Source organism: Palaemon carinicauda, chromosome 40, assembly GCF_036898095.1.
Source record: "Palaemon carinicauda isolate YSFRI2023 chromosome 40, ASM3689809v2, whole genome shotgun sequence".
Taxonomy (NCBI): domain Eukaryota; kingdom Metazoa; phylum Arthropoda; class Malacostraca; order Decapoda; family Palaemonidae; genus Palaemon; species Palaemon carinicauda.
The window spans coordinates 62,571,618-62,599,347 of record NC_090764.1 but is presented as its reverse complement, the minus strand read 5'-3'; the positions used below and the strand labels follow the sequence as shown (position 1 = coordinate 62,599,347).

Genomic DNA, 27,730 nt, shown 5'->3' with positions numbered 1-27,730 from the left:
TGCTTCACTAGGGGAAGCAGCGGCATCCTCTAATCCTAGGGGTTGTCTGGGGGGTCAAACAGTCACTACTTCTACTTGATCGTTCCCCAGGGAAGACCAAGCAAGAAGTCGCGTGAAGAGATTGAGACGATGTAGAAGGAAGTCGAGGTTTCTTTGCATTCGAGGATGACCCCGAAGGTGAAGAATCCCTCTTAGACCTCTTCTTACGTAGTCTGCCAAATCTCTCCCATTGGGAGGATGGCCACTCCCAACCCTCTGCATAAGGCGAGTCCTGCCTACGCGAGTATCCTCTGCAGCAGTATCAGGTCCAAGACAAGTCCGTATGCTGAACCTGAAACGTAACAGTCACACCTACAAAGAGAAAAAGAGAGAAAAAAGATTAGTCAAATAGCCAGTCAAAAGTTTTAATGGTAGAGAGTGCCAGCGTCCACTCTCGACAGAGCCAAAAGCAAAAGTGACAATAGAACACAGGTGTGTGTGCGTGAGTGAGGTAGGCAGTTCTACCCCATAACACCCCTACCCCTGCCTCAACTAGCGGTGGGTAGCTATACCTCGCTAAAAGTCTTATGGCTAGTCTTCCAGCTTTGCCTAAAGTATATTTCTTATAAAGAGTGAAAGGGTTTCTATTTGGTGACACAACAAATGTAAAATCAAATATTAAAAAGATAAACAACATACCATCTCTATTTGACAGAAGGGACACTAGACCACTTAAGCAAGTGTCTGTTACTTCCCTAATATTTGAAGCACATCTGTAAAAGAAATACTTTAATCAAAAACTTTATCTTTGGTTTTAAAATGTATCTTTGGTTTAAATTTTCCTTTATAAAATTTTTACTAATTAGAGCCGAAAAGAGGTTATAAATATTCAAACTGAATTAGTTTTACTCAATGATAATTTCCATTGATGTCGAATTTAATCATTCTTGTTAAATACCGACAAAACCTATATAGTAACAATGATTACACATGAAAGAATAGTCACCTTCCAATGGCTTGAATAGTTGCAGCAACAAATTCCTTATCAGAAGACCCTATGTAAGTCTGAAACTCACGTAAAATGACCGATATGTTGGTATCTGTTGCCAAATTGGTAAGCACCTGAAAACATAAAAGTGAAATATTTGTGATATATTAAAAAGGTTTGTGAAGCATTATTTTTACATAGTTATGGATACCTATCAACTGAATTAAATGAAATATCACAGAAACTATCTCACAGGTCTGTAGTAAGTGAATGGAAAGAAAGGGGCATTGGGTGATCTTTAGTATTAAGTTGCTATCATTACACTACTAACAGTACTTTGAGAAAGATATCTGACATCTATAAATGATAAGGATGAATTGGGTAATGCTGTAACCTTTGTACCATAGTCTTCTACTGTCTTGGAGTAGAGTTCTCTTGCTTGAGGTTACACTTGGGGACACAATTCTACCTTATTTCATTTCTTCTTGCTTTTTTGAAATTTTTATGATTTTGAGATTTATTTTCATATATTTAGAATATTTTATTTTAATTTGTCCATTACTTCTCTTGTAGTTCATTTCCTTATTTCCTTTACGCACCGAGCTATTTTCTCTGTTGGAGCCAAGTATAGCATTCTGCTTTTCCAACTTGGGTTGTAGCTTAGCTGGTAATAATAATAATAATAATAATAATAATAATAGTAATAATAATAATAATAATAATAATAATAATAATAATAGTAATAATAAATATCCTATTAGCCAATATTACCCAATAACTTTAAAACATGAGTCAAAATACTCTTTCATTGGAGTGGCCACAACTGTGGGCATTTAATGATATAAATATTATGTTTTACTTAATAATCCACAGTTATTACTTTAATTTGTTTAGTTATCATCATCATTATATTTTGATAAGATATTAAATCCTTCAGTGATTTCAGCAGCTTACAATGAAATGTTTAGAATATCATCAACACCCTTATCATCATCATTTTCATTATACTAATCAACTAATTGTTTATCAATGCCAACCAGTTAACATTTCAACAGCTGGTTTGACATATTAAAAATTCTAGCCAATCTAGTATCTATGCAAGTGCCATGTCCTTGATGTGGCCTGTCAATTGCCCCCACCTGGTCCTATCTCTAGCTTTCTTTAAAAATTGTCCATCTGTTACATTCTAATTTACATCCTCCAGTAAGCTGTCCAGAAACATTTTCGTTTGTCAGCCTCTTGCTCTTCTCTCCTCTATCTTTCCTGTCTGGCACAAAAGTTTGATCTTTTCTCTTCATATTCAATGTAAAAAAAACATATTTCAGATTCACTATTTTCAAAGTCTATATTATCTAACATAAAAGACTAGAGATATTAAATTGCTAGTAGAAAGAGGTTAATTTTTTCTACTCACAGCAATTGCAACTTCATCAGTATCATCATTTTCATTAATGTCTACAGCAATCCAACATAGTTTATCTTTTATTCCAACTTCATATAATTTTTGGGGGAATGAAAACTTGTACTGTATTGTTAAGCAAAGGGATTTTTTAGGAGAGCAATTTTAAAAATTTCTCCTAACATACTGAAAATTCATAATTTTTGCGGTTGGATATTATTAACCTTAACTCCTGACCATACTGCAGCCACTTAAACTCTGAAAACAGATGAATTCTTAGGTAGAAAATTGACTAGCACTATTTGAAAATAATAGGATTCTCAAAAATCTATTATTTCCATACTTATATCAGAATCATAACCTATTGATTCATAAAAGAAAGCTTTACAACCCTAAAATAAAAATATATAAATCTCATTTGAAATCTCACCCCTAAAAAGGATCAACCACATCAGTTTTACTCTGCCACATCAGCTTGTAGGACATTGGTAGGTTGGCTGAGATGCATATTTGTTGTCTCGAAGCTAAATTAGGTTTAAATCAAGACTTATTAAGAAAGGGAAGAAATTTTTCTTCGAAAATTGCTTGCCTTAAAATAATAAACAACGATTCAACATTCAAATCGTATTTCCTTTACCTAAGAGAGTATCCAAAATATAAGACTTGGTAATGGTACAATAGGTGAACCTCTATACGACAAGGGATTACTATACACTCCAATGTTAAGTTTGTTTCTGGAATCTGACATGATATCAATAATGACTCATCAAATATCTATCTGTTCTAACAGAAGTCATTTCATTGCCATGAGATTCATTATTCATAAATTATACAGAAAAATAAGTAAAACAGACAGTTGCTTCTATTACATCTAAATAAATTGAAAAATGCTCTTTAATGTTCACTAATTTATACAACAATGAATTCCTACCTCTAATTTCAGAGCCTTTATGTGAGTTGGGTCACAAGACCTGACAAAGAAGCTCTTGAGGTACGGCTCAAACATCCCCTGTAAATAAGAGAAAGTTTTTAATGGCAATACACTGATAAACAATATACATATTCTCATTGTATTTGGAATATCAAATACATTTCAGTTTTATTTCCTACAGAAGGTCTGCAACTTACAAACATTCGGAGATACAAATCTCAGATATTGCAAAAGTTCATAATGGAATACTGTAACAAAATAATAATATATATATATATATATATATATATATATATATATATATATATATATATATATATATATTAATGCAGTAAATAAGATGACATTTTCAACACGAAATGTGACTATTTGTCGACTTTTGCAACTAAGAATCGTAGGCGTGTGAGTTAGGTGAAGTCTATCCTAGGCCAAAATTCAACACAATTCGAATTACAAAGTTTGTAAGTTGAGGACATTCAGTATATTAATTTGACAAAGCTACAATTGAATACAATTTACACAATACAAGTTGTGCTAGCTTTATCTTCAACTTTGGTGTCCCTACAGTACAGTGCAATATCAGTGTATGATAGAATGTGTGGTAATGAAGGCATGAGAAACTACTGTTTTCAAACTATAGTTCATGCTACCTTTGAATATATTCATATGGATTCACGAGTGCAAATCATACATCCTAAAAGTTTCTTTCCTGAATTAGACAGTACTGTATACTTTCTAAAGACATATTTGAGATGAGTAAAAATGCTTTTGAAACAATGATATCAATCAATTTATCTAAAGTGAATTATCTCTCTACCTCCTGTCCAATAATCAAAGCACTTTCACCTTGCATAATATCATCATAAGTTTAACCTGACCACCAAGACTAAAAATATTTAATTATATAATCACAAAAGGTTTAATTATCTAATTCAAAAGTTTAATTTCTATTCTATTAATACTTTACAATAACAATCTTCAATTTAATAATAAAATCTGGATAAAACCATATTCAAAACCGACACCTGTTGATTATCAATACACTAAGGGAAAAATATGAATGAATTAGATTCTTTTAGTTTCATCAATTTATATTGAAATATTTGAACAGTGGTAAACATCAAACTCTATATCAAGTGTATATACTGTATTACCATACAGACAATATAAGGAAAAGATAAATTATATCCAGAGCTAATATAGCGTGTAAATTTCTTTACATGAGCAAATTTTAACTTTGCAATTATGTAATCTTTCTATGGCTGGAAAATTAAATTTCCTTACCTTTCAATGCATAAAAAATACAATTTATCATCTTTCACTACCGACAAAAACAAAATTTTATTAATAAAAAATATTAACTCTCTACACTCCTCACCTGATGTTCATAATGCTTCTCTCTTGAAGCTCGGTTTATATCGATGTTTACAGCAAAGGTAATAATATCCTGTTTTCTTTCCTATTTAAACTTACTCCTGAGGGACATTATTAATTGAATCTTATGGCTAATGACAATAACCAAAGTATTATCACTAATTTTGTCTTTCAGTCTCCAAGTCAAAACTAATCTCCTGTCCTCTTGACATCAATTGGGGAGGAGGTTAGTTGTGTATATGAACATCAGGCGAGTAAAAAAATGATATTTTGATTATAAAATAAATTTTTGAATATACTTACCCGGTGAATATATAGCTGCAACTCTGTTGCTCGACAGACAAACTCTACGGAAAAACTCGCCAGCGATCGCTACACAGGTTGCGGGTGTGCCCAACAGCGCCATCTGTCGACCAGATACCCAGCTCTTATGTAAACAAAGACTCAATTTTCTCCTCGTCCTACTGCGTCTCTATTGGGGAGGAAGGGAGGGTCATTTAATTTATATTCACCGGGTAAGTATATTCAAAAATTTATTTTATAATCAAAATATCATTTTTAAATATTTAACTTAGCCGGTGAATATATAGCTGATTCACACCCAGGATGGTCGGTAGAGACCAGTAATATATGTTTACATTTCATGAGCTAAGAGTTTTTTATTTCATTTTAGAAGTTATCAAAATAACAAAAACAAAATAAATAGGTACCTGGTAAGGAAGTCGACTTGAACAATTACTCTGCCTTTTAAGTACGTCTTCCTTACGGAGCCTCGCGATCCTCTTAGGATGCTGATCGACCCCTAGGAGCTGAAGTATCAAGGGTTGCAACCCATACAACAGGACCTCATCAAACCCCTAATCTAGGCGCTCTCAAGAAATGACTTTGACCACCCGCCAAATCAACCAGGATGCGAAAGGCTTCTTAGCCTTCCGGACAACCCATAAAAAAACAACATTTCAAGAGACAGATTAAAAGGATAAGGAATTAGGGAATTGTAGTGGTTGAGCCCTCACCCACTACTGCACTCGCTGCTACGAATGGTCCCAGTGTGTAGCAGTTCTTGTAAAGAGACTGGACATCTTTCAAGTAAAATGACGCGAACACTGACTTGCTTCTCCAATAGGTTGCGTCGAATATACTTTGCAGAGATCTATTTTGTTTAAAGGTCACGGAAGTTGTTACAGCTCTAACTTCGTGCGTCTTCACCTTAAGCAAAGTTCGGTCTTCCTCACTCAGATGTGAATGAGCTTCTCGTATTAACAATCTGATAAAGTCTGACCAAGCATTCTTTGACATAGGCAAGGATGGTTTCTTAACTGAACACCATAAAGCTTCAGATTGGCCTCGTAAAGGTTTAGTACGCTTTAAATAGAACTTAAGAGCTCTAACAGGGCATAAGACTCTTTCTAGTTCATTGCCTACGATCTCCGATAAGCTGGGGATATCGAAAGATTTAGGCCAAGGCCGGGAAGGCAGCTCATTTTTGGCTAGAAAACCAAGTTGCAGCGAACAAGTGGCTTTTTCTGACGAAAATCCTATGTTCTTGCTGAAGGCATGAATCTCACTGACTCTTTTAGCCGAGGCTAAGCATACCAGGAAAAGAGTCTTAAGAGTGAGATCTTTCAGGGAGGCTGATTGTAACGGCTCCAACCTGTCTGACATGAAGAATCCTAGTACCACGTCTAAATTCCATCCAGGGGTAGCCAAACGACGCTCCTTGGTGGTCTCAAAAGACTTAAGGAGGTCTTGCAGATCTTTATGTTTGGAAAGATCTAAGCCTCTATGCCGGAAGACCGATGCCAACATGCTTCTGTAGCCCTTGATAGTGGGAGCTGAAAGGGATCGTCCTTTTCTCAGGTATAAGAGAAAAACAGCTATTTGAGCTACAGAGGTACTGGTCGAGGATACAGAAACTGACTTGCACCAGTCTCAGAAGACTTCCCACTTCGATTGGTAGACTCTAATGGAAGACGCTCTCCTTGCTCTAGCAATCGCACTGGCTGCTTCCTTCGAAAAGCCTCTAGCTCTCGAGAGTCTTTCGATAGTCTGAAGGCAGTCAGACGAAGAGCGTGGAGGCTTTGGAGTACCTTCTTTACGTGTGGCTGACGTAGAAGGTCCACCCTTAGAGGAAGACTACTGGAAACGTCTACTAACCATCGAAGTATCTCGGTGAACCATTCTCTCGCGGGCCAGAGGGAAGCAACTAACGTCAACCTTGTCCCTTCGTGAGAGGCGAACTTCTGCAGTACCTTGTTGACAATCTTGAACGGTGGGAATGCGTAGAGATCCAGATGTGACCAATCTAGGAGGAAAGCATCTATATGTATTGCTGCTGGGTCCGGGACTGGAGAGCAATAGATTGGAAGCCTCTTGGTCAGCGAGGTTGCAAAGAGATCTATGGATGGTTTACCCCAAGTGGCCCAAAGTCTCTTGCACACATCCTTGTGGAGGGTCCATTCGGTTGGAATTACTTGCCCTTTCCGACTGAGACAATCTGCTATGACGTTCAAGTCGCCTTGGATGAACCTCGTTACTAGGGAGATGTCTTGACCTTTTGACCAGATGAGCAGGTCCCTTGCGATCTCGTACAACGTCAGTGAGTGGGTACCTCCTTGTTTGGAGATGTACGCCAAGGCCGTGGTGTTGTCCGAGTTAACTTCCACCACTTTGCCTCGAAGGAGAGACTTGAAGCTTTTCAAGGCCAGATGTACTGCCAACAGCTCCTTGCAGTTGAAATGCATGCTCCTCTGACTCGAGTTCCACAGTCCTGAGCATTCCCGACCGTCTAGTGTCGCGCCCCAGCCCACGTCCGATGCGTCCGAGAAGAGAACGTGGTTGGGAGTCTGAACAGCCAGGGGAAGACCCTCTCTTAGGTTGATATTGTCCTTCCACCAAGTCAGACAAGACTTTATCTTTTCGGAAACCGGGATCGAGACCGCTTCTAGCGTCTTGTCCTTTTTCCAGTGAAAAGCTAGATGGTATTGAAGAGGACGGAGGTGTAGTCTTCCTAGTGACACAAATTGTTCCACGGATGACAGCGTCCCTACCAGACTCATCCACAGCCTGACTGAGCAGCGTTCCTTCTTCAGCATCTTCTGGATGGATAGCAGGGCTTGATCTATTCTGGGGGCTGATCGTCTTGTTGTTCAGCAACGTCCTCATCAGAGGGTTCCTCATCCGAAAACTGATGAGGAAACGGCAACGGAGTGGGCAACGTCTGGCTCGCTGAGTCCGGTCGCACTGGTGCATGCGTGACGGAGCCGGACGCAACATCATGGAACTGCTGCACAGTCTGTGAACTGTCAACAACCATGGGTGCGCGAGGAAGCACAGCGTCAACCCGAGACTGTCTAGACCGTCTGGGTTGTGCAGTCAACACCCTACCGGGTTGCTGAGGTTGACGCACTGCGTCAAAACAAGTCACCTCTGCTGGTTGTTGAACGTCCTGAACGTCAACAACCACCTCCGAGCGTCGCTTAACGTCAACGTGCGGCTGGCAACCCACACTGGGTCGCATCGGTGGAGGAACCACCTCAACTGGCAGACGCGAGTAGGTTACCTCAGCGTCAACAGGGCGCACAACCGACCGGTTGGAAGGTTGTTGGCCAGAAGGTTCGGTAGCAACCTTCTCCGCATTAAAGTCCTCTATCAAGGACGCAAGCTTGGACTGCATGTCTTGCAGCAAAGCCCATTTAGGGTCTACGGGAGCAGGTACGGCAACAGACGGGGTTAGCGACTGAGGCGGTACCGCTTTCCATCCCTGAAAGCCTTGTTTATGCATGACATAATTGTACAGCAAAACTTCAAAGGCTCGAAAACAGCTGTGAAGTTGACCTGTAAAAAACTTGGAGCGTCTCCTGGCCAGGCGCCAGGGAGAGTCTACGAGATTTGAGAAGTCTATCTGGGCAGAGGCATGAACTCCCAAGCCGAGAACTTCTCTCGTGTCATATCAGACTCTCGCTCTATAAGCCAGTTTAAAAGAAGGGAAAGCAATGGCTGTATCCCCCAAACTCCTCCTGGTGAAAAACCAGTCGCCTAGCCAACGTAAAGCTCTCTAGGAGAGCGAGAGAGCACTAGCTTAAAAACAACGGCTTCGAAGTAGCTAGGCCTAGTGTAAGCTCTGACGTTTAGGCGAACGAGGAGCAGCAGTTACAAAAAGATCCGGACAAAGATCCTTAAAAAAAATCATCATGATTTAATTAAAGTCCATAGGGGGCTAAGCAGCTTTAGGCTCCTTTCCATCTGACAGAGTCCTCAAGGGAATATCAGTAGGAGGGGGAACAGCAACTTCCTCATCTACAGGAACCTTGTCCGATAAAAGCTGAGTCTCAAGCAAGGGAGAGACCTACCGTGGTGGCAATGCTTTACAAGCAGAGTCCACACTCACTGGTGAATTAGTAGCGGACCAGAACGCAACGTCATGTAACTGCTTGACAGTCTGTGAACTGTCAACAACTACAGGTGCGTGAGGACGCACAGCGTCCACTCGAGACTGCTTTGACTGCCTAGACTGAGCAGTCAAAACAACTCTAGAATGCGGAGGTTGACGCACAGCGTCAAAACAAGTCAACTCCGATTGTTAGTGAACGTCTTGAACGTCAACAGGAGCATCAGCAAGTGGTCTAACGTTCAAATGCGGCTGAAAAACCACACGAGACCGCATCGAGTGTGGTTCTAAACAACCTGACTGACGTGACTTAGCTACGCCAACGTCAACAGTAAGCACAAAGGAACGTTAGGTTGGCTGAAAGCCAGGATATCGATGAGATAAACGGCTAGACTCAACGGACTAATCGGCAGAATAGTCTTCCATAAGGGAGGCAAGCATATTCTGCATATCTTGCCATACAACCCATTAAGGATCAACGGAAATGGTTGTGGTAAGAGACGAGGGTAACGTCTGTGACCGCAACACTTTGCCAACAAAAAAGACTCTCGGAGTCTGTGTTACGCTTTTGTTAGGCGGCGAGCAGTTATCCGATGACTGCATAGGGTCAGAGCTGTCCTAATGGCTGTAACCAGGACGCTGGACCTGTCCTGAAAGGACTGACTTTCGCTTAAGGGCTTCGAAACCTTGTGACAGGTTTCTTATGCGAAAAGCCTTCGGATGACGAGGAGAAAAAACGTCTCTCTCGTCTTATGGTAGGGGAGATCTTGGTAAGATACACCCGATACCATAGAGGGAAACATCTGTTCGTTGATCAAGGCCTCTCGAACCCATAAGTCGTTCGACATTACTTCTCCCCTGGGCTTGGGAGCATGCAAGAGGTCCCGGACTAGGTGAACGACAGGCACGAACAGACGAACCCTCGGACGCAACACTGTAACACTTTGCGCATATCACTTTATCACTTCGATTTTCTGTTTTGCACTTATTTCACTGAAATCGAAACTTTTACTGATTTCTACCTGAAACACGCAATTCTACCCTTCATTAAAAGGTAGTAATTGCGAAATCAGTCGTATAATGCAAGCTCATTAATACCAGCAAAAAACAGAAAACATATTTTAAGATAAAAAATTCAGTGGCTGGGAAAGAGACTAAACACTAGTTCATATAAACTACGTTTTCAATCTCTCACCGCATATAGCCTGGGGACGAGAATAAAAAAACTAAAAACGTTTTATCCTTCCTCCCCGTACAGAGACTAGGGACGAGAGTAACTCGAGAACAACGTTACCCGCTTGAACGGAACGTTTTTTCTCCTCTCTCTCCCTCCGTCTCTATCTCTCTCTCTCTTTCTCTCTTGATTTCGCACCTAAGAGAAGAGCCCAATTATATCTCGTCAAAAAAACATGTTATTTGACTAAAGGAAAAAACTGAAAGGTTTTTCAAATAAAAAGTTCCTTTAAAATAGAATTTAAAACATTTAAGCTAAGAAAGAATGAACAAAACGTCAGAATCGATTTACTCTTACTGCAAAGTGAAACCGTGATACACTCTCTCTCTCTATCGTAACGATAGAGCGCATGTTGAACGTCCTGAACGTCAACAACTGCGTAGCATAAATAAACTAAACGTTAGTTCATCTTTGAAAACAGTACGAAGACTATCAAAGAAAATCTTTCATAAAATATTACATTTAAAAAGTTTTAAATCCTTAGCTCTTTAAAAGCTATTTACGATATAAAGGGCTCAACGTTGATTAACTTCGGTTTCCAAGTTAGGACCGCCTACTCTCAGGAAAGGTCGCATATAAACAAAACATTAAAATTTATTTTTATATGTTTATAATAAATGGAAAGTTAATCGAAGAGGCCTAATAAAGGCGGAGAGATATAAAATATATAGAGGAAAATCTATAAATAATTTATAACGTGATAAGATAATTACTAAAAGCCTAAACACACTTCCGTCTAAGGGAAGGGTCGGCCATTTAAAAGTGAAAGAAAGTCCATACTCTCTTTGTCACCATAATTAAATCTATCCAAAACGAGTTCAAGATTTAAGATGAAGATAAAACACCTGCATTGCGAAAGCTCAAAACCAGAATATAGTACTTCACCAATATGATGTGAAAAACTCCAGTTTAGCAACAGCGAGTAAAGTACGTCTTGTCGACACGTCGACAGAGAGAAAATTGAGTCTTTGTTTACATAAGAGCTGGGTATCTGGTCGACAGATGGCGCTGTTGGGCACACCCGCAACCTGTGTAGCGATCACTGGCGAGTTTTTCCGTAGAGTTTGTCTGTCGAGCAACAGAGTTGCAGCTATATATTCACCGGCTAAGTTAAATATTTAAAAAATAATATTAAAATTTTTTTTTCCTACAAAACTCCCTTGTTATTCACATTGCTGACTCCCACAAATTCAAAGTCCTAAAATAATAAACTCATGAAGTACTCTAGACTCGGTTTATATTCTAGTACCTTGGTAAAGAAAATGAGAGATCAAATTTGTTAAAACTTGATAATCATAAAGTGTTCCAAAATACCACTTCATTACTAAATACTTATCTATATACTTTGCTGAACACCATGCATTCAAATGGAAAAATTAACTGTAAGATTAATTAAATATGCACAATAAAAACACACCAACTCTTGTTAAACCACATCACTCGCCGGAACTAGAGCATTTAAAGCTTACCTATCTTGTTAAGCAAACTCTCCTCCGGCCTCACCGGAGTTTGTAAATACGCTTTGCTATGATCTAAGCCTTAGCCCTTAGCTGCGGCTTGGCTTTTATATCTTCACAATTGAATTATTAGCCACAATTGAATTATTCAGAGTATCTCATTATCCTCCGGCGTCACCGGAGGTCGCCCATACACTTCACACTCATATTTGCCTTGCCTTTGGCTAAGACGGCATTATTCAGGACATCTCATTACGCTCCGGCTTCACCGGAGGTCGCCCATACACTTAACACTTATATTTGCCTTGCCTTTAGCTAAGGCTGGTGTTTATATTTATTTTAAGGGCATGTCACTGCTTCCCCGACCCTCGCAGGTCGGCAGATTGCTTTAAGTTATTTATCCTTATGTCATTATCAGACATTAGGTAAATTACAAATATACAAACATTTGGATATTATAGTGCCAACAATGGTTTTGGCCGAATAGCGATTTAAACGTTTGCGATTTAGTCTGTTAGTTTGTACTCGCCCCAGGAAGGCTCGATTTAGACTATATCCTTATTTATTGGTTAAGTTGTCGTTATTCTTCGTTTTTGGTTATTACAATGACTAAAACTTAAAAAGAAAAAGGAAAAATAAAAATAAAATAAAAACAATCAGTTTTATTTTACTTTCCTTATATTATTGTGTGATGTTAGCTTTTATTATGTAACCTTGAGAGTGAGAACATAGGGTGCTCGTTTATTAGCTCGAGTAAGGGAGGTGATTTTCCCGTTCTCCGTTTTTATACGTTCACGAGTTATTCAGGCCTCCTCTTATTATCAGAGTTGATGATAGTACGTTTAATGTTATACACGTTTTATTGATGTGGTTACTGTTAATATAGCTAACACTATTAGTAGGAACGTTGGTGTATGAGTCATTAATTGGGTTCGATTTATACCGACACCCTTAGCTCCGCCTTGAGTTATGTTTAGCTCCGCCTTGAGTTATGTTTAGCTCCGCCTTGAGTTATACGCCGCTATAATGGATACTCATTGGGTGAGAACTAGTCAGATATTTGGAGTGCAACGGTGAAATCCGGCACTCAGACTCCGGCTGAGACCTTTTTGCACACGAACCTTTGTCATGTTTGATCTCAATTACACCTTTCCGGCCCCTTTTTTCATCGAATCTCCGGCTACGCTGGAGATAACTCAAACATTCATTGAGGTTAATGTTATCGTACCGGTGACGGTCACGATCTCACGGGGACTAGCCTTTGCTACCGGATCTCCCATACAAACAGAGATCAAGCAGACGTCCAGAACCGGAGTTAACAATGTGATACCGATGAGGATTTCACAGTTTCATTATTACGGTTTCTTTTTCATCGAATCTCCGGCTTAACCGGATATCGTACAGGCGATCAGCATTGAGGTTAATATTAGATTGCCTCTGGTTCACGTTGTCACTATGACGGACCTTTGTTTGTACCGGGGATGGTTACCGGAGATCCGGTACAGTCGGAGATCACTCAGACCACGGGTGGCCAATCTTTTGTTTTACCTGTGTAAAAAAAAAAAAAAAAAAAAAAAAAAAAAAAAAAAAAAAAAAAAAAAAATAAAAATTATTATTTATGAACGTAACTATGCCTATATTTATGCATGTATTTAATTCTAACTATGTATAAATATGGATTATGCCTATATTTATGCATGTATTTAATTCTAACTATGTATAAATATGGATAAATATCCATACAACATCGTGTTCAAATAGAATTAAATTAATTATGCCTATATTTATGCATGTATTTAATTCTAACTATGTATAAATATGGATAAATATCCATACAACATCGTGTTCAAATAGAATTAAATTAATTATGCCTATATTTATGCATGTATTTAATTCTAACTATGTATAAATATGGATAAATATCCATACAACATCGTGTTCAAATAGAATTAAATTAATTATGCCTATATTTATGCATGTATTCCTGTATTTATGCATATTCAATCCTAACTGTCTAAATATGGCTAAATATCCATACAACATAGTGTTCAAATAGAAATACATTAATTATGCCTATATTTATGCATAGTCAATTCTAACTATGTCTAGATATGGATAAATATCCATACAACATAGTGTTCATATAGAAATAAATTTCCACCCAGTGGCGAATGCGCCAACAGTGTCACATTTCATGAATACAAGTGTCGCACTATACCCCAGAAGATAATACATTAAATAACTTGTCTTTAAAATGGCTTTTTAAGAGTATACAGCTGATCCCAGCCTGTGAATAGGATCGCTAACCAAAGTTCAAGGAACATCCAGACTCATGTCCCCTTTGTGTTACAGAAGGTTCGCCTGCATGGTTCCCATCAGGATGATGATGATTCTCTCTGGCCTGCAAAGAGAGGCTCTCCACCCTTGGGTATCGAAGTTGGGAAGGAATGCTCCATCTAGAGGTCCCTATCTCCTCGGAGTGTCCTCTCTAAGGTTGGACAACGACCCCATGGACGGGCAGGTATGTGGGGATGAGTTTTGAGCCTTCAGCTTTGCAATTACCTACGTCACCGACCTAGGACCATTAAAGGATCCTAATGTTCATGTTACCCTGCATAGACTGTGACGGCTAAAAGCAACACATTCTAAGGAAATCCAAGGGGCTATGACGAGCTCTAAGGTAGGGTGGTGAGCCAGTGCCGTTCAGGAACTCGGATATAGGTGGTACCATAAATCTGGAGGGCATAGACGTCCTCCCTCTGGGGGACCTAGATTTTACTCCCAGGTACTAGAATTCCCATTCAACGGATTCGTTCGATTGAAAGAGATTGCCTTGGTTAGCTTAGACAAGGTACCGAAGGTAACGGTATTATTTCCTAAAGGGCAGGCCCGATCTGTCTGGACCAGGATGTTGTCAGCCTGGGGGGTACGATAATTCCAGGCTCTGCCCTTCCAGTTCGACCTACACGTTTGTTGGTCTGATCGGGTCAGTTGTGGGAAGTACGTTCTGTCTGAGACCTCTATCAGACAGGAATTGATAGTCGGTTTCCCACTCGTCATCACAGCCTTCCTCTGGTTCGACGATTTTGTATCTGACCCCCCATCATCAGGTGGTTTACCTCACTGATTCCCCAGGTACACAGTCCAACTCCGTTGGGATGTTTTGCCTGCATGCAGCCCTAGATCCGAACCCTCAGGCTCCTTTCATGGACACCAGAGAGGAAGCTACAGGAGTAGAAGACAGTCCCGACATCAAGGCGGACCTAGAAAAAAGGGGGCTCGGAGAAGGGAAGGACCTAGATTCACTCCCTCACAACGCGGTGGTCCTGGTAGAGGGAAGACTTTACCACTTTCGTGACCATTGGACTCGGTCTGTGGGATCATAGCATAGTCTCTAACGGTTTGAGATGAAAATGGCCTCAAGGTCCTCCTCCTCCGCCAGTGACCTTCTCCCAGAAATACACTCCCGTCCTGAAAGAGTACACCACAGGGTTACTCAAGAAAAAGCAATCAAACGACTATCTCTTAGGTATGGACCTTACTTCCCCGTGGGACCGTCACCACCTCTGTCGATCTTACCGACCGCTATTAGCTTGCGCCTATAGCTCGAAACTTCTCTTCTTATCTGGGTTTCCACCTAAGCAGGAAAGCCTTTGTGTTCAAGACATACCCTTCGGCCTCAACATTGATCCCAGGATATTCACGAAACTGGGAGAGGCAGTGTTAGAACAACTCAGGAACCAAGAGATACAGATCATTGCTTATCTGGCCGGTTGGCTCATTTGGGCCCGGCCGGCCATAGAAGGTAACAGAGCTACGAAGGAATTTCTTCGATCGCTCGACAACCTGTGATTTCGGGTCAATCTCCATAAGTCTCGCCTGCGACCATCAGGCCACTTAGAATGGTTAGCCATTCAGTGGGACCTTTCGAAGCACACGTTGTCTCTCCCTTCCAAAAGTAAGAGGAATAGGTTCCAAGATCAAGAATTTCTCAAGCACAAACAGGTGTCCAAAGAGCCTAGAAAGTATCCTCGGCCTTTCCCAATTCACTTCAGTAACAGATCTCCTAATAAAAGCCAAACTCAAGACATCAATCGATTTTGGAGAAAGAGAGCTACAGTACCTATAAGAAGACAAGGTCTCGAAGATCCCCTCTGTCGGGAAAATGAGACTACGCCCATGGTCCGAACCGAAGAACCTCTCCAAAGCGGTTCCTCTACAATTCCCACCTCCACAAGTGACATTCCATTCAGCCGTGTCTCTAAGTGGATGGGGGGATTTCTCCGAACATCAGATGTTTCAGGTTCTTGGTCACTAGCCATGAAACAGTCCCATATCAATGTTCTCGAAGCCATGGCAGTGTTCTTGACCCTGAAGAGAGAGACTCCTCCGAGGTCGACCCACATCAGAGTAGTGTCAGACAGCACAGACGAGGTACACTACGGAAACAGGGGAGGATCCAAGTCACCCAACCTGAATCAGATCCTGGTCACTTTCTTCGCCTGGGCAACAGAAAAGAACTGGTTCCTGTCAGCACCTCACCTAGCGGGAGGCCAGGATGTGAGAACGGGCTCACTATCCAGGACGAGTTCCCTGGAGTCAGAATTTCACTCCGGTGGATACTCAGGTTCGTTCCAGGCATCCAGGTAGATCTATTCACATCTCAGATCAATCACAAACTTCCTTGTTATGTGACCCCAATCCTGGACCCTCGGGCTCATGCCATGGACGCATTACCCCGGGATTGGAATCATTAGAGGAAGATTTCCCTATCTCTCCCAGTGAATCTTCTAAAAACTTTAACACCGACTGCGCTCCTTCCGGGGCGCAGTGGTTTTAGTACCACCTCACTGCCCAAGAACAGTTGGTTTCCTCTCCTCCTTGAGTGGAAACTCCGTCCCATCCGGATTCCGTTCCTCAAACTGACCCGAGTATTCCAAACTCACTCTGTCAGATTACTCAAGGATGTCCAAAACCCTAACTTTGTGGACTACAGGAAGTTGGCAGCTCGTAGAGACTCGAACATTGAACCGGAAAACGATTTCTTACTCGAATCAGTCAAAAGGGACTCGACAATTCGCCAATATGATTCGGCCGTTAACCCCCAAAATAGGTGGTCCCCTTGGAAAGTTATTCCTCTTCTCCAAGATACTTTTCTATGTCCGGTCACCACTCTCAGGGCCTTTTTAGCCACGACTGCTACCCGATCGTCTGGCCCCTTGTTTATCAGGGAACAAGGAGGTACCATTCCCATACGTGGTATTAGGCTATAGATCCTATACTTCGTTTGACAAGCCAATCCGGGATCATTTCCCCCAGAAGATGGACTTTGATGACCTTATAAAGTTCACGGGTTGGGAATCTCCTATGGTCTTCAAACGCCACTATCTAATGAACTTACAGGCTCTTAAATACCCAACAGTTGCAGCTGGGAGCCGTATCTCTCCCCAGTGATCTTTTGTTCTTCCTTTCATCCATCTCTTTTCTTCTCCCTCCTACCCGCCACTCGCACCACGACGCCGCTTCCTTGGTGGTTCGTTAGCCCTAAGTTTATTACATATTAGGTTATGTTTGTAACTATTATTGATTACCGTTGTTACAGGGTTGGGATATTCTTAGCCATGTCAGTTTTGTAGCACGTTTCCTCTGATACTCGGAGGCTTCCCTGTTATCATGTTTGTTTACCTTAATTATTTATGATTTTCTTTACATGGTGTTGTTTCTCTCCCCTCTTTAAATTAGTTATTGTTGGGCTTGGAAGGCATTCTCTGGTACATTTTCACCCGGCGCCACAGATCGACCCAGAAAAGGGATTTTGACGAAGGAAAAATCTATTTCTGGGGAGAGACCTGTGGCGCCCGGTGAAACCCTTCCCCTTTATTTTACACAATCCCACCCTTTCCTTTCCAAGCCATCATGGCCATACAGAAGGATGTTGTTCAGATGGCGCTCGCGTCGTGGCGTGGGTGGTGTGGCGCTGGTGGTTGGCAAGGGCCTTTGTATCGGCCCATCCCTTTGACGAAGGAATTAACTAAATGGAAGACAACCTGTGAATAGTGGATTTCACGCGCCTTTGCTTTATACACGACACCCTAAAGGTGCTCGCGCGAGGGTTGTAACCTCAGCATTCCATGCTTTTATCTTTCTCTGGTATAATTGGAAGGTTTTATCAGAAAAGGTATATAAGAAGGACTCTTTTCACTCTTTTCACCGGGCGCCACAGGTCTCTCCCCAGAAATAGATTTTTCCTTCGTCAAAATCCCTTTTTTTAATACAACGCTTGGCAAATACTGATTTGGTATGCCACTGACCTGTTGCTAAAACTCTTTCCTAAGAAAGATTACTACAAAAATTAAGAGATGTAACTGCACTTCTAATATCACGAACCTTAACTTTCCAGCATTTCATCTGACTTGACCTAATTCCTAGTGAACCTCCATGAAAAAGAAAGGACATAGCATTTTTGGACATGGAAAGATTTGGAATTCTATCCCCACTGAAACAAACTAGCATTACCCATAATGTCTGCTGTATTGGCCAAACAATACTTAACTCTCTTATTCTCTGACATAACATTAACTTCCTTTTTTTTTTTCAAGGGAAGAGATTTCCCAGCCCTGAGAGTCAAAATTAAATCCTACAAAACTGGCCCAACTTACTTTTCTAACAAATTTGAAAGATTTGTTGAAAACATTTAGTTATACAATAGTTCTTAGCTCTGAATGCAAACATAAGAAAAAATCATATTATTTTCACCACAACCTACATTATATGAGCTTGTAGTTCGATAGTTACCACCCAGGATTCGCGGAGGTTAGGGACCAGATACCACCCGGGGCAAATAGAGCAAATTCACAATTATTTAAAAATACTTATACCTGCTTATTTTGATACATAAAATGTGCAATAGCATCAAGAAATGTCATTATAAACAATTTAGAATAATTTGAAAATATTTTTTAAAGGCATTTTCCAGAAAAATATACTAAATGTGCCTCATGAACACCAATTAACAAACTACCAAAACACAATACATACAGTACAAAGCTGAATATAGCGAAACATACTGTACTGTGCCGTAAGTACTGTATGTACTTTATTAATATTATCCCTACTGTGGAGAAGTACATTTTCTATCATGCATAATTTTTTTTTTTTTAACTCATATTTTTAACTGCAGCCAATTTATTGTACAGTAAAAAATCTACATGTTTTTTTTACACACTTGCAATTTTTAGCTATTTCATTGTCATACATGCAAGATTCCTTGCTATTAATATGTATGTGTATGTACGTATACTTATATAATATGGATGTTAGTAACTAGAGCACTTATCACACATACACATGCACACACACAAGATTTTTTTAATTACGGTTATGTAAAAGCAGAATATAGACCTAAGTCAACTGTGTAGAGAGAGAGAGAGAGAGAGAGAGAGAGAGAGAGAGAGAGAGAGAGAGAGAGAGCTACTACGTATGATATGCATGAGTAGGAGCATTGTGCGTTCGTACATACCACAATGTACTGTTTATTGTTTAACTTGACTTTGCACTTGATATAAAATTAATTGTAAATAAATAATCATTAAACGAAAAGGAAAAATGTGTTACGATCTATCATTTATTTCCCAAAAGAAAAAATAATTCAATCACTAACGTGTTTGATACATTTGTATCATTGTACATTTGTACATACCACACAGTACTGTTCACTGTGATTTTTTACTTAAATATGTACTTATTGATATAAAATTAATTGTAAATAAATACAGTAATCAGTAGACTATAAGGGAAAATGTTACAATCTGTTACTTATTTACCGAAATGAAAGAAAAACAAAGCGCTAATGTGTTTAACATGCGTAGTAGCATCGTGCGTTCGCACATCCAATACAGTTCTGTTCATTGTGTTTTTTAACTTAAATATATACCTAATGAGATAAAATTAATTGTAAATAAATAATTACTAGACTATAAGGAAAACTATGTTACATGCTGTTATTTATTTACAGAAATGAAAGAAAAATATATTGCTTCAGTAATATACCTGTATTTGATATGCATAAAAGCATTGTGTGTTCATACAGTACATAAAACAAAGGAATGTTCATTGCGTTTTTATCTTGAAAATGTACTTCTCCATCATCATCATCATCATCTCGTACGCCTATTAACGCAAATGGCCTCGGTTAGATTTCGCCAGTCGTCCCTATCTTGAGCTTTTAATTCAATACTTCTCCACTCATCTTCCCCCACTTCACGCTTCATAGTCCTCAGCCATGTAGGCCTGGGTCTTCCAACTCTTCTAGTGCCTTGTGGAGCCCATCTGAACGTTTGATGAACTAACCTCTCTTGAGGAGGGTGAAGAGCATGCCCAAAACATTTCCATCTACCCCTCATCATGATCTCATCCACATATGGTACTCAAGTAATCTCTCTTATTGTTTCATTTCTAATCCTGCCCTGCCATTTAACTCCCAATATCCTTCTGAGGGCTTTGATCTCAAATCTACTAAATCTATTGGAGATTGTTTCATTGTCATACCATGATTCATGACCATGATTCACGTCCATAGAGTACCCCGATCTCACTAAACTGATATACGTATAGTCTGATTTTTATATGTAGTTTTAGGTGATTTGATTTCCAAATTTTACTTAACCTAGCCACTGTCTAATTTGCTTTTTTCAATCTTTCACTAAACACTAATTCTAGAGACCCTGTATTGGAGATCATAGTTCCTAAATACTTAAATGATTCTACCTCATTAATCCTTTCTCCTTCAAATGATATTTCATCTTCCATTGTATACTCTGTTCTCGTCCTCTCTGTCTTTTTTCTATTTATCTTCAGCCCAAACTTGTATGATATTTCAAGCATTTTGGTCAGCAAGCATTGCAAATCCTGTGGTGTTCTCTAACAAGGACAGCATCATCAGCATACTCTAGGTCAGCTAAATTCCAATCACAAACCCAGTCCAATTCTTCTCCACCATCTCTGACTGTTCTACGCATTAAAAAATCCATGAAGAGGATAAACAACATAGGTGACAACACATTCCCTTGGAGTACTCTGCTATCCACTGGAAATTTATTTGATGACTCAATTAACATTAACTTTGTACTTGCTATTTTTAAAAAAAGACTTGATCAAATTTACATATTTAAAAGGAATTCTATAATGACCCAGGACTCTTGACAAAATTGGCCCGTGCACACTATCAAAAGCTTTCTCATAGTCCACAAATCCAAAAGCTTTTTCAGAGTCCACAAATCCCACAAAAGGGGATTTCTATAGTTCACATATTGCTGTACAATATGTCTCAAAATGAAACTTTGGTCAGTGCAACTTCTACCTTTTCTAAATCCTTTAGAATAAGCATACTATATATTCTAACAACAACTGACATAAGTGTTATGCCTTTGTAATTATTGCAATCAGTCAGGTCACCTATTTTTGCTATTTTCACCAACACTCCTAACTCCCATTCATCAGGTTTTGCCTCTTCATGCCACATTCTACAAAATAATCTTGTAAGTAGTCTGGAGGTTACTTCACTTTCAGCCAGTATCGTCTCGGCAGTTATTCTATCGTATCCCGGGGATTTCCATCTCAATAGTTTTTTTTAGTATAGCTTCGACTTCAAACACATTGAATTCATTCATGGGCACATCAAGGTCTTCATCAGTTTCAGGTATATCAATCAAATTATTCCATTCATATCTCCTATTCATAACCTCACTAAAGTGTTCTATTCAGCATTTTCCTTCTTCATATTCTATTGCTATGACAGAGCCATCTCTCTTTTAGATGGGCATATGCTTCTTCTTCTTTGCCCCAGTTGAGATTTCATTAATAATTCTTTGAGCAATACTTACACCATAGCAACTTCCTGAATTCATAGCTTTGTCAACCTCATCTGCTTTACTCTCTAAATATTCTCTCCATCTGCTTTACTCTCTAAATACTCTCTCCAGTCATTCCTGGCTTTTCTTTTGACCTCACTGTCAATACTGAAATACTTAGCATGCTCTACCTTGTAATTTTCATTACTTCCTCAAAAGCTTTCAACAATCAATTTCTGTCTCTGTCTCCTTTTAATAGTATCCTAAGTATCATTTGATATCCATGGCTTTCTCCCTGTAATTGCGTGTCCCAAGACTTCACACTCAACTGACTGATATACATTCTTAATATCACACCATTCTTCATTAATTCTCTATTCTTCGTCTCCTAAAGTCTCTAAGACTCTAAATTGGTTCCTACAATCATTTGCAAATGTTTCTCTGTGCTCTTCTTCTAAAAGCTTAGTTGTATCAAACCTAGGTATTCTATCTATCTTTCTGTTGGGTGCTTTCAGTTTTAATTTCAGTGTGGCAATGAGGAGCTGGTGATCGCTACCAATATCCTCTAGGCTTCTTACATTTCTTAGAGTCCTCCTTCTCTCTTTATTAATGCCAATGTGATCTATCTGATTTTTGTAATTGCCACATGGTGAAGTCCATGCATACTTGTGGATGTTCTTGAGTTGAAAAAGAGTACCTCCAATGACAAGATGGTTTTCTGAACAGAAACTTATGAAGTGTGCTCCGTTTTGATTTGCAACTTCGACAAGACCGTCGACACTCATCACTTTCCCTATCACTTGATTATTTCTTCCAACTCAAGCATTGACGTCGCCAATCACAATTTTCATATCTCTTTCAGGGATCTCATCTATTATCCTCTGCAGTTCTTCATAGTATTCATCTTTCCTTTCTTCAGGGGAATCATTTGTTGGGGCATAGCAAACTATAATATTCATATAGCACTGCTTTGATTTAAACTTTGCTAGTAACAATCTACTATCTACAGCTCTCCACTTGCTTAATGCCTTTTCTGCTCTTGGTGTCATCATCATTCCTATCCAACTCCACCTGATCTTCCAGAGTAGATTATATAAATATATATATATATATATATATATATATATATATATATATATATATATATATATATATATATATTTTTTCTTTAGTATTTATAAACCAGGAGATTCTTAGTACCCCGTTACGCCCGGGATTGGGCGCCATTCTGTCATCTTCTCTTTCCATGACTGACTAAATCCATAGAGGATTCATTGGCTGGATACATCAAAGGATAGCCAGTCCCTTGTGATGTGCAGTGCCTATCTAACTAAGGCAAGTGACCCGTGCTGGTCCATATTAATCCTAGTAAGACCAACTGCCAGGCATCAGGAGTAAAAGCCGTAGAGACAGTTTGTTCATCGCCTTACACCCAATCCGTCACCCTACTGCCAGCGACTTCATCGAGATTTTAGGGGGGGGGGGGCATTTCCTCCACACCCAAAGCTCTCATTACTCCACCAAGTTGCTCATCCGCCTATACGAGTATAACCGTTGGCAAACATGGATTGCTAAGATATACTGCCTTGCACTGTAAAATGTACTTATTGATATCAAATTAGTTGTAAATAAATAACCATGAGATTAAAAGGAAAAATATGTTACGATCTGTTATTTATATTATGGAATGAAAGAAAAATAATTTGCAAATATATAAAATTTTCTTGAATATTTAGTGGATAACTTATCTATTGAAAATCTTGCAAATTAGTGATTTCACGAATGTTGATTCATGGATAGGCGGGGAGGGGGGGGGGGTTACTGTAATGAGTTAAGCTGACACTAATGCCAACAAGAAAAATCTTAGACAAGAGATCCTTTACGGATATATTTTCCAAAGGTTTAAAATGCTGTTTTAAAAATTGATAATTTATATCTAGATGCCCCATAAATTTAGATGACTATTGGAGGTTTTTTCAATACTAAAAGACCTAAATACCCTGATATAAATAGATTTAATCCTAGATGCTTAAACATGATTCATAGCCATTGATAGGTGAAATGAAAAATTTCTTTTTATAAAAAAAGAAATGCAAAAATTGATTAATATCATAGGAACTAGTCCTAGTCATTGGCACATTTCTCGACTTTCATCAATAGAAATAAACATTTCATTGCCTTTGATACAGATATCAGAAGACTGTCTTAATAACCTATGATAGACAAACTAGAGGATCTCAGAATACGAAGGCATCTCCATGCGTTTAGATGTAATACATATGTGTCTGGATTCACCCCCCTCAAAGGCGGTTGTCTATGAATGTTGGCTTGTTAAAAGATTTATAACTGGGGAACAAAGCATCCATCTTCTTTTGTTTAAGAGAGGTTGCAAACATATGTCCACATTTGGTCATCCAAACCAATTCAAAATCTCTATACACACACTGACAGACCTAGACCAATCATTTGGAAGAATCTGGTTTTACCCACTTTACTGATCTGCTTTTTCTGGGATAAACTAAGGAAAAGGACTAAAGTAGTATTCATCTCATATTTTTCATAGTTAATACCACTTCTATCTTCCAGTATAAGGATTCCGTCCTGGTTCCACTGATTCTAGATACAGTACAAGTATATTCTGTCGTGTTATTTAAATCTGCCACAAATTTTCCTATTACTAGTGCATCTTGAGCTTGAAGGGCTATGGACACTGCTAAAAGTTCCATGCATTTATTAAGTGTAGATTCTTGCGTTGATCATTCTCCTAACATATGGAGAAAATTTAGAGGTGCTCCCCATCCTCCTTCCAAAGAAGTGTCAAATAAAAATGCCAGTTTCCCAAAACAACAAAACTCTGATCCTGCCATCCAAAATATGATACAAATTATCATCCTTTACCATAACTTCAAGATATATATCTGATATAGAAACACATTGAGTCTTAGAAACCTTATAATTTAGCACCCCATTAATACAGTATGAGGATTGAAATAGTTCAATAGCTCTCTCTGACCCTAGGGAGCACATACAGCTTGGGATATACCTGGAAAAAAAATAGGAAAAACTTTACTTTTATTCCCTGATAACTGTCTGTCTGACTAAATGGCTGATTATTATTATTACTGTATTACTTGCTAAGCTACAACCCTAGTTGGAAAAGAAGCATGCTATAAGCTCAAGGACTCCAACAGGACAAATAGCCCGGTGAGGGAAGGGAATAAGGAAATAAACTACAAGAGATGTTGAAGAATAATAACATCAAAATAAATCTTTCACCTATAAACTATAAAAACTTCAAAATAACATAGAATACTGCACTCAAGTGTACCCTCAAGCAAGAGAACTCTGACCCAAGACTGTGGAAGACCATGGAGCAGAGGCTAAAACACTACCTAAGACTAGAGAACAATGGTTTGATTTTGGAGTGTCTTTCTCCTAGATGAGCTGCTTACCATAGCTAAAGAGTCTCTTCTACCCTTAACAAGAGGAAAGTAGCCACTGAATTATTACAAAGCAATAGTTAACCCTTTGAGAGAGAAGAATATTTTGGTAATCTCAGTGGTGTTAGGTGTATCTTTTTTTATTATTTTCTTATAGAGAAAGGGACAGACAAAAGCCATTAGGTTATGTTTAGGAGAAATGGTCGAAAATTTTTTAAGGAAAATGAAAACTGTGTTAGGGTAATTATGACTAGAGGCTCAGAAAAAAATGTGCCTGTACAGGTATATTATCACACCACTTGGCAAGACCAGCTAAAAATAAAAGTGGCAGCCCATCAAATGGCCGTACTGGTAAGTGGGATTATTATATTCATAATCGTTGTTCTACAATGAAATAACCTCTTCACAGTGTGCCAATCCAGGAAGCTCCATGAACAGGATAGCCTCAATCCACCCACAAAAGTCACAGCGACAACAGCATGTATATGATGCATCATGTGGGCGATACAAATGAGGCGGAAGAGTGAGTGTTGACATTTAACAGCCCTTTCAATTAATTTCCCTACATGTTAAATTGTTTTTGAGTGTTGTTTCTATTGTTCATTGTGGATTATTAATTTGTACTGTACTCATTTGTGAAGTTACGAGTTATAAATTGTTAAAAAATTACCATTACAGTCCTTTAAAAATGAGTGCACATGTGTATTTACTGATGTGTGGAACTCGGTGAGATAATTTCCTTCATTTCTTATGAGAGAAGTTGATAGTATACAAGTGTCCCAAAAGGGACTAAACTCATAAACTGAGGTACCACCATACTGCTTCAAGTATGAGATAAAGAGAATGAGGATAATGATTGCTCAGAAATAACTCCATTGAAAAATATAATTAGTAATCAGTAACAGACCCAGGAGAAGAAATTCCTTATTACCACTATTATTATTATTATTATTATTATTATTATTATTATTATTATTATTATTATTAGCTAAGCTACACCTCTAGTTGAAAAAGCAAGATTCTATAAGCTCAAGGGCTCCAACAGGGAAAAATTGCCCAGTGAGGAAATAAGGAAATAAATAAATGAGAAATAATGAACAATTGAAATAAAATATTTAAAAAGTAGCAACATCAAACCAGATATTCCACATACAGTATAAACTATCAAAAGAGACTTATGTCAGCCTGTTCAACATAAAAACATTTGTTATAAGTTCTACTGATTCAACTACCCGATTAGGAAGGTCAATCCACAACTAGGTCACAGCTAAATAACCTAAATAACATTTATAAATGCTTCACAATCGGGAAGGAGGTAACGCAATGCCAATGACTTATCAAGCCCAAGTCAACAGGAAGACCGTATGAATGATATGGGTATAGCATACCAACGGCGTGGTTATTGCTATTAAAGGTACAGTCTTTCAAATCTGTACTAAAGGCTTAAGCCTATTGAAAATGCAAAGTTTTCAGGTTTAGGGTTAAACATCGATATAAGCCAAAATTTTTGGATTTTGGGGTAAACCTTGATAGAAGCCAAATTATTCAGATTTTTGGGGTAAACGTAAATATACCAGTAAGCCAAAACTTTCAAATTTTGGGCAAACATCAGTATAAGCTAAAATTTGCATATCTTTAGGTAAACATCGATACAAGCCAAAATTTTCAGATTTGAGGTCAAAAATCAATTCAAGCTAAAACTTTCTTTTTTTTTCAGATTTTAGGGTAAACGTCGACAGAAGCCAAAATTTTCATATTTGGTGATAAATGTCGATATAAGCTAAGCTTCAAGAGAGAAACAATATGAACATCAGGGGAGGTTGTCAGACATGAAAAATATCAAGGGTTTAACTTCAATTATGAGGAAACTGGTCAAGTTATACAATGGAAGGTTTAACAGGTTTTATAGGTACTGCCTAAATGCATCAATACCCACCTATAACAAACTTGCCAACCTTGAATGTTTATGGTACCCAGCTTTTACCAATATATCCCACTTTTCAGGGACTGAAACATTTGAACATAGTGATACTGCATATTGTAAGAGGTTTACCACAAAAATATTGACTGATAACAAGATACCTGAAGAGGAAACATTAGTGTAACTTGTGAAGTAATTCTCGGCAACTTAAAAGTCAATTTTGTAGATGTGGAAAATATCACTTCAAGCTTAATGGTAAACTTAGCAAATGAACATACTATGCAATTTTCATTATTATAGTATACCAAATGGATCAAATTAAAGTTTCTAATGTAATTAATATAGAGGATTCACTTCTGCTATGTTCATGACACTTCTTACTCAGTACCATTACTTTTTTTAAGATTTATTTCCCAAAATCATTGAAATTTTGCAGTAAATCTGAACCATTTGAATAACATTAAAACTATATATTCTTAACATTTTCCTGATTATAAAATACAATTAAACAACTTAGTAAATAAATAAATAATCACTGTAAATTGGCAATACTGTATGTTAAATTACTAATCATTATTCAGTTCACTATCATTAAATCCAAGTTTCTAAGACTACTGCTATTCAACTACAGGATGTTACAATAAATTCAAACTTGACTTTACACTATGACACTACAATATTTCCTCCAATAGAATTTCAACAACAAATACTCGGCTCAAACAATGGATACAGTTTTTGTTTAATATAAAAGAGCATAAAGCAAGCTTGC

The 27,730-nt window shown here is 38.5% G+C and overlaps 1 protein-coding gene across 2 annotated transcripts in view; it reads right to left on the bottom strand.

The window, feature by feature from the left end:
* Nucleotides 1-27,730, bottom strand: part of rb (adaptor related protein complex 3 subunit ruby) — a 262,024-nt gene that overhangs the window by 64,667 nt on the left and 169,627 nt on the right. For both annotated transcript variants that reach the window (XM_068363804.1, XM_068363805.1), the window contains exons 9-11: nucleotides 3,298-3,375; nucleotides 986-1,101; nucleotides 679-752 (exon numbers count right to left, since the gene is read on the bottom strand). In XM_068363804.1, coding sequence (XP_068219905.1) covers nucleotides 679-752; nucleotides 986-1,101; nucleotides 3,298-3,375 — 268 coding nt within the window. The remainder of the gene's footprint in view (nucleotides 1-678; nucleotides 753-985; nucleotides 1,102-3,297; nucleotides 3,376-27,730) is intronic.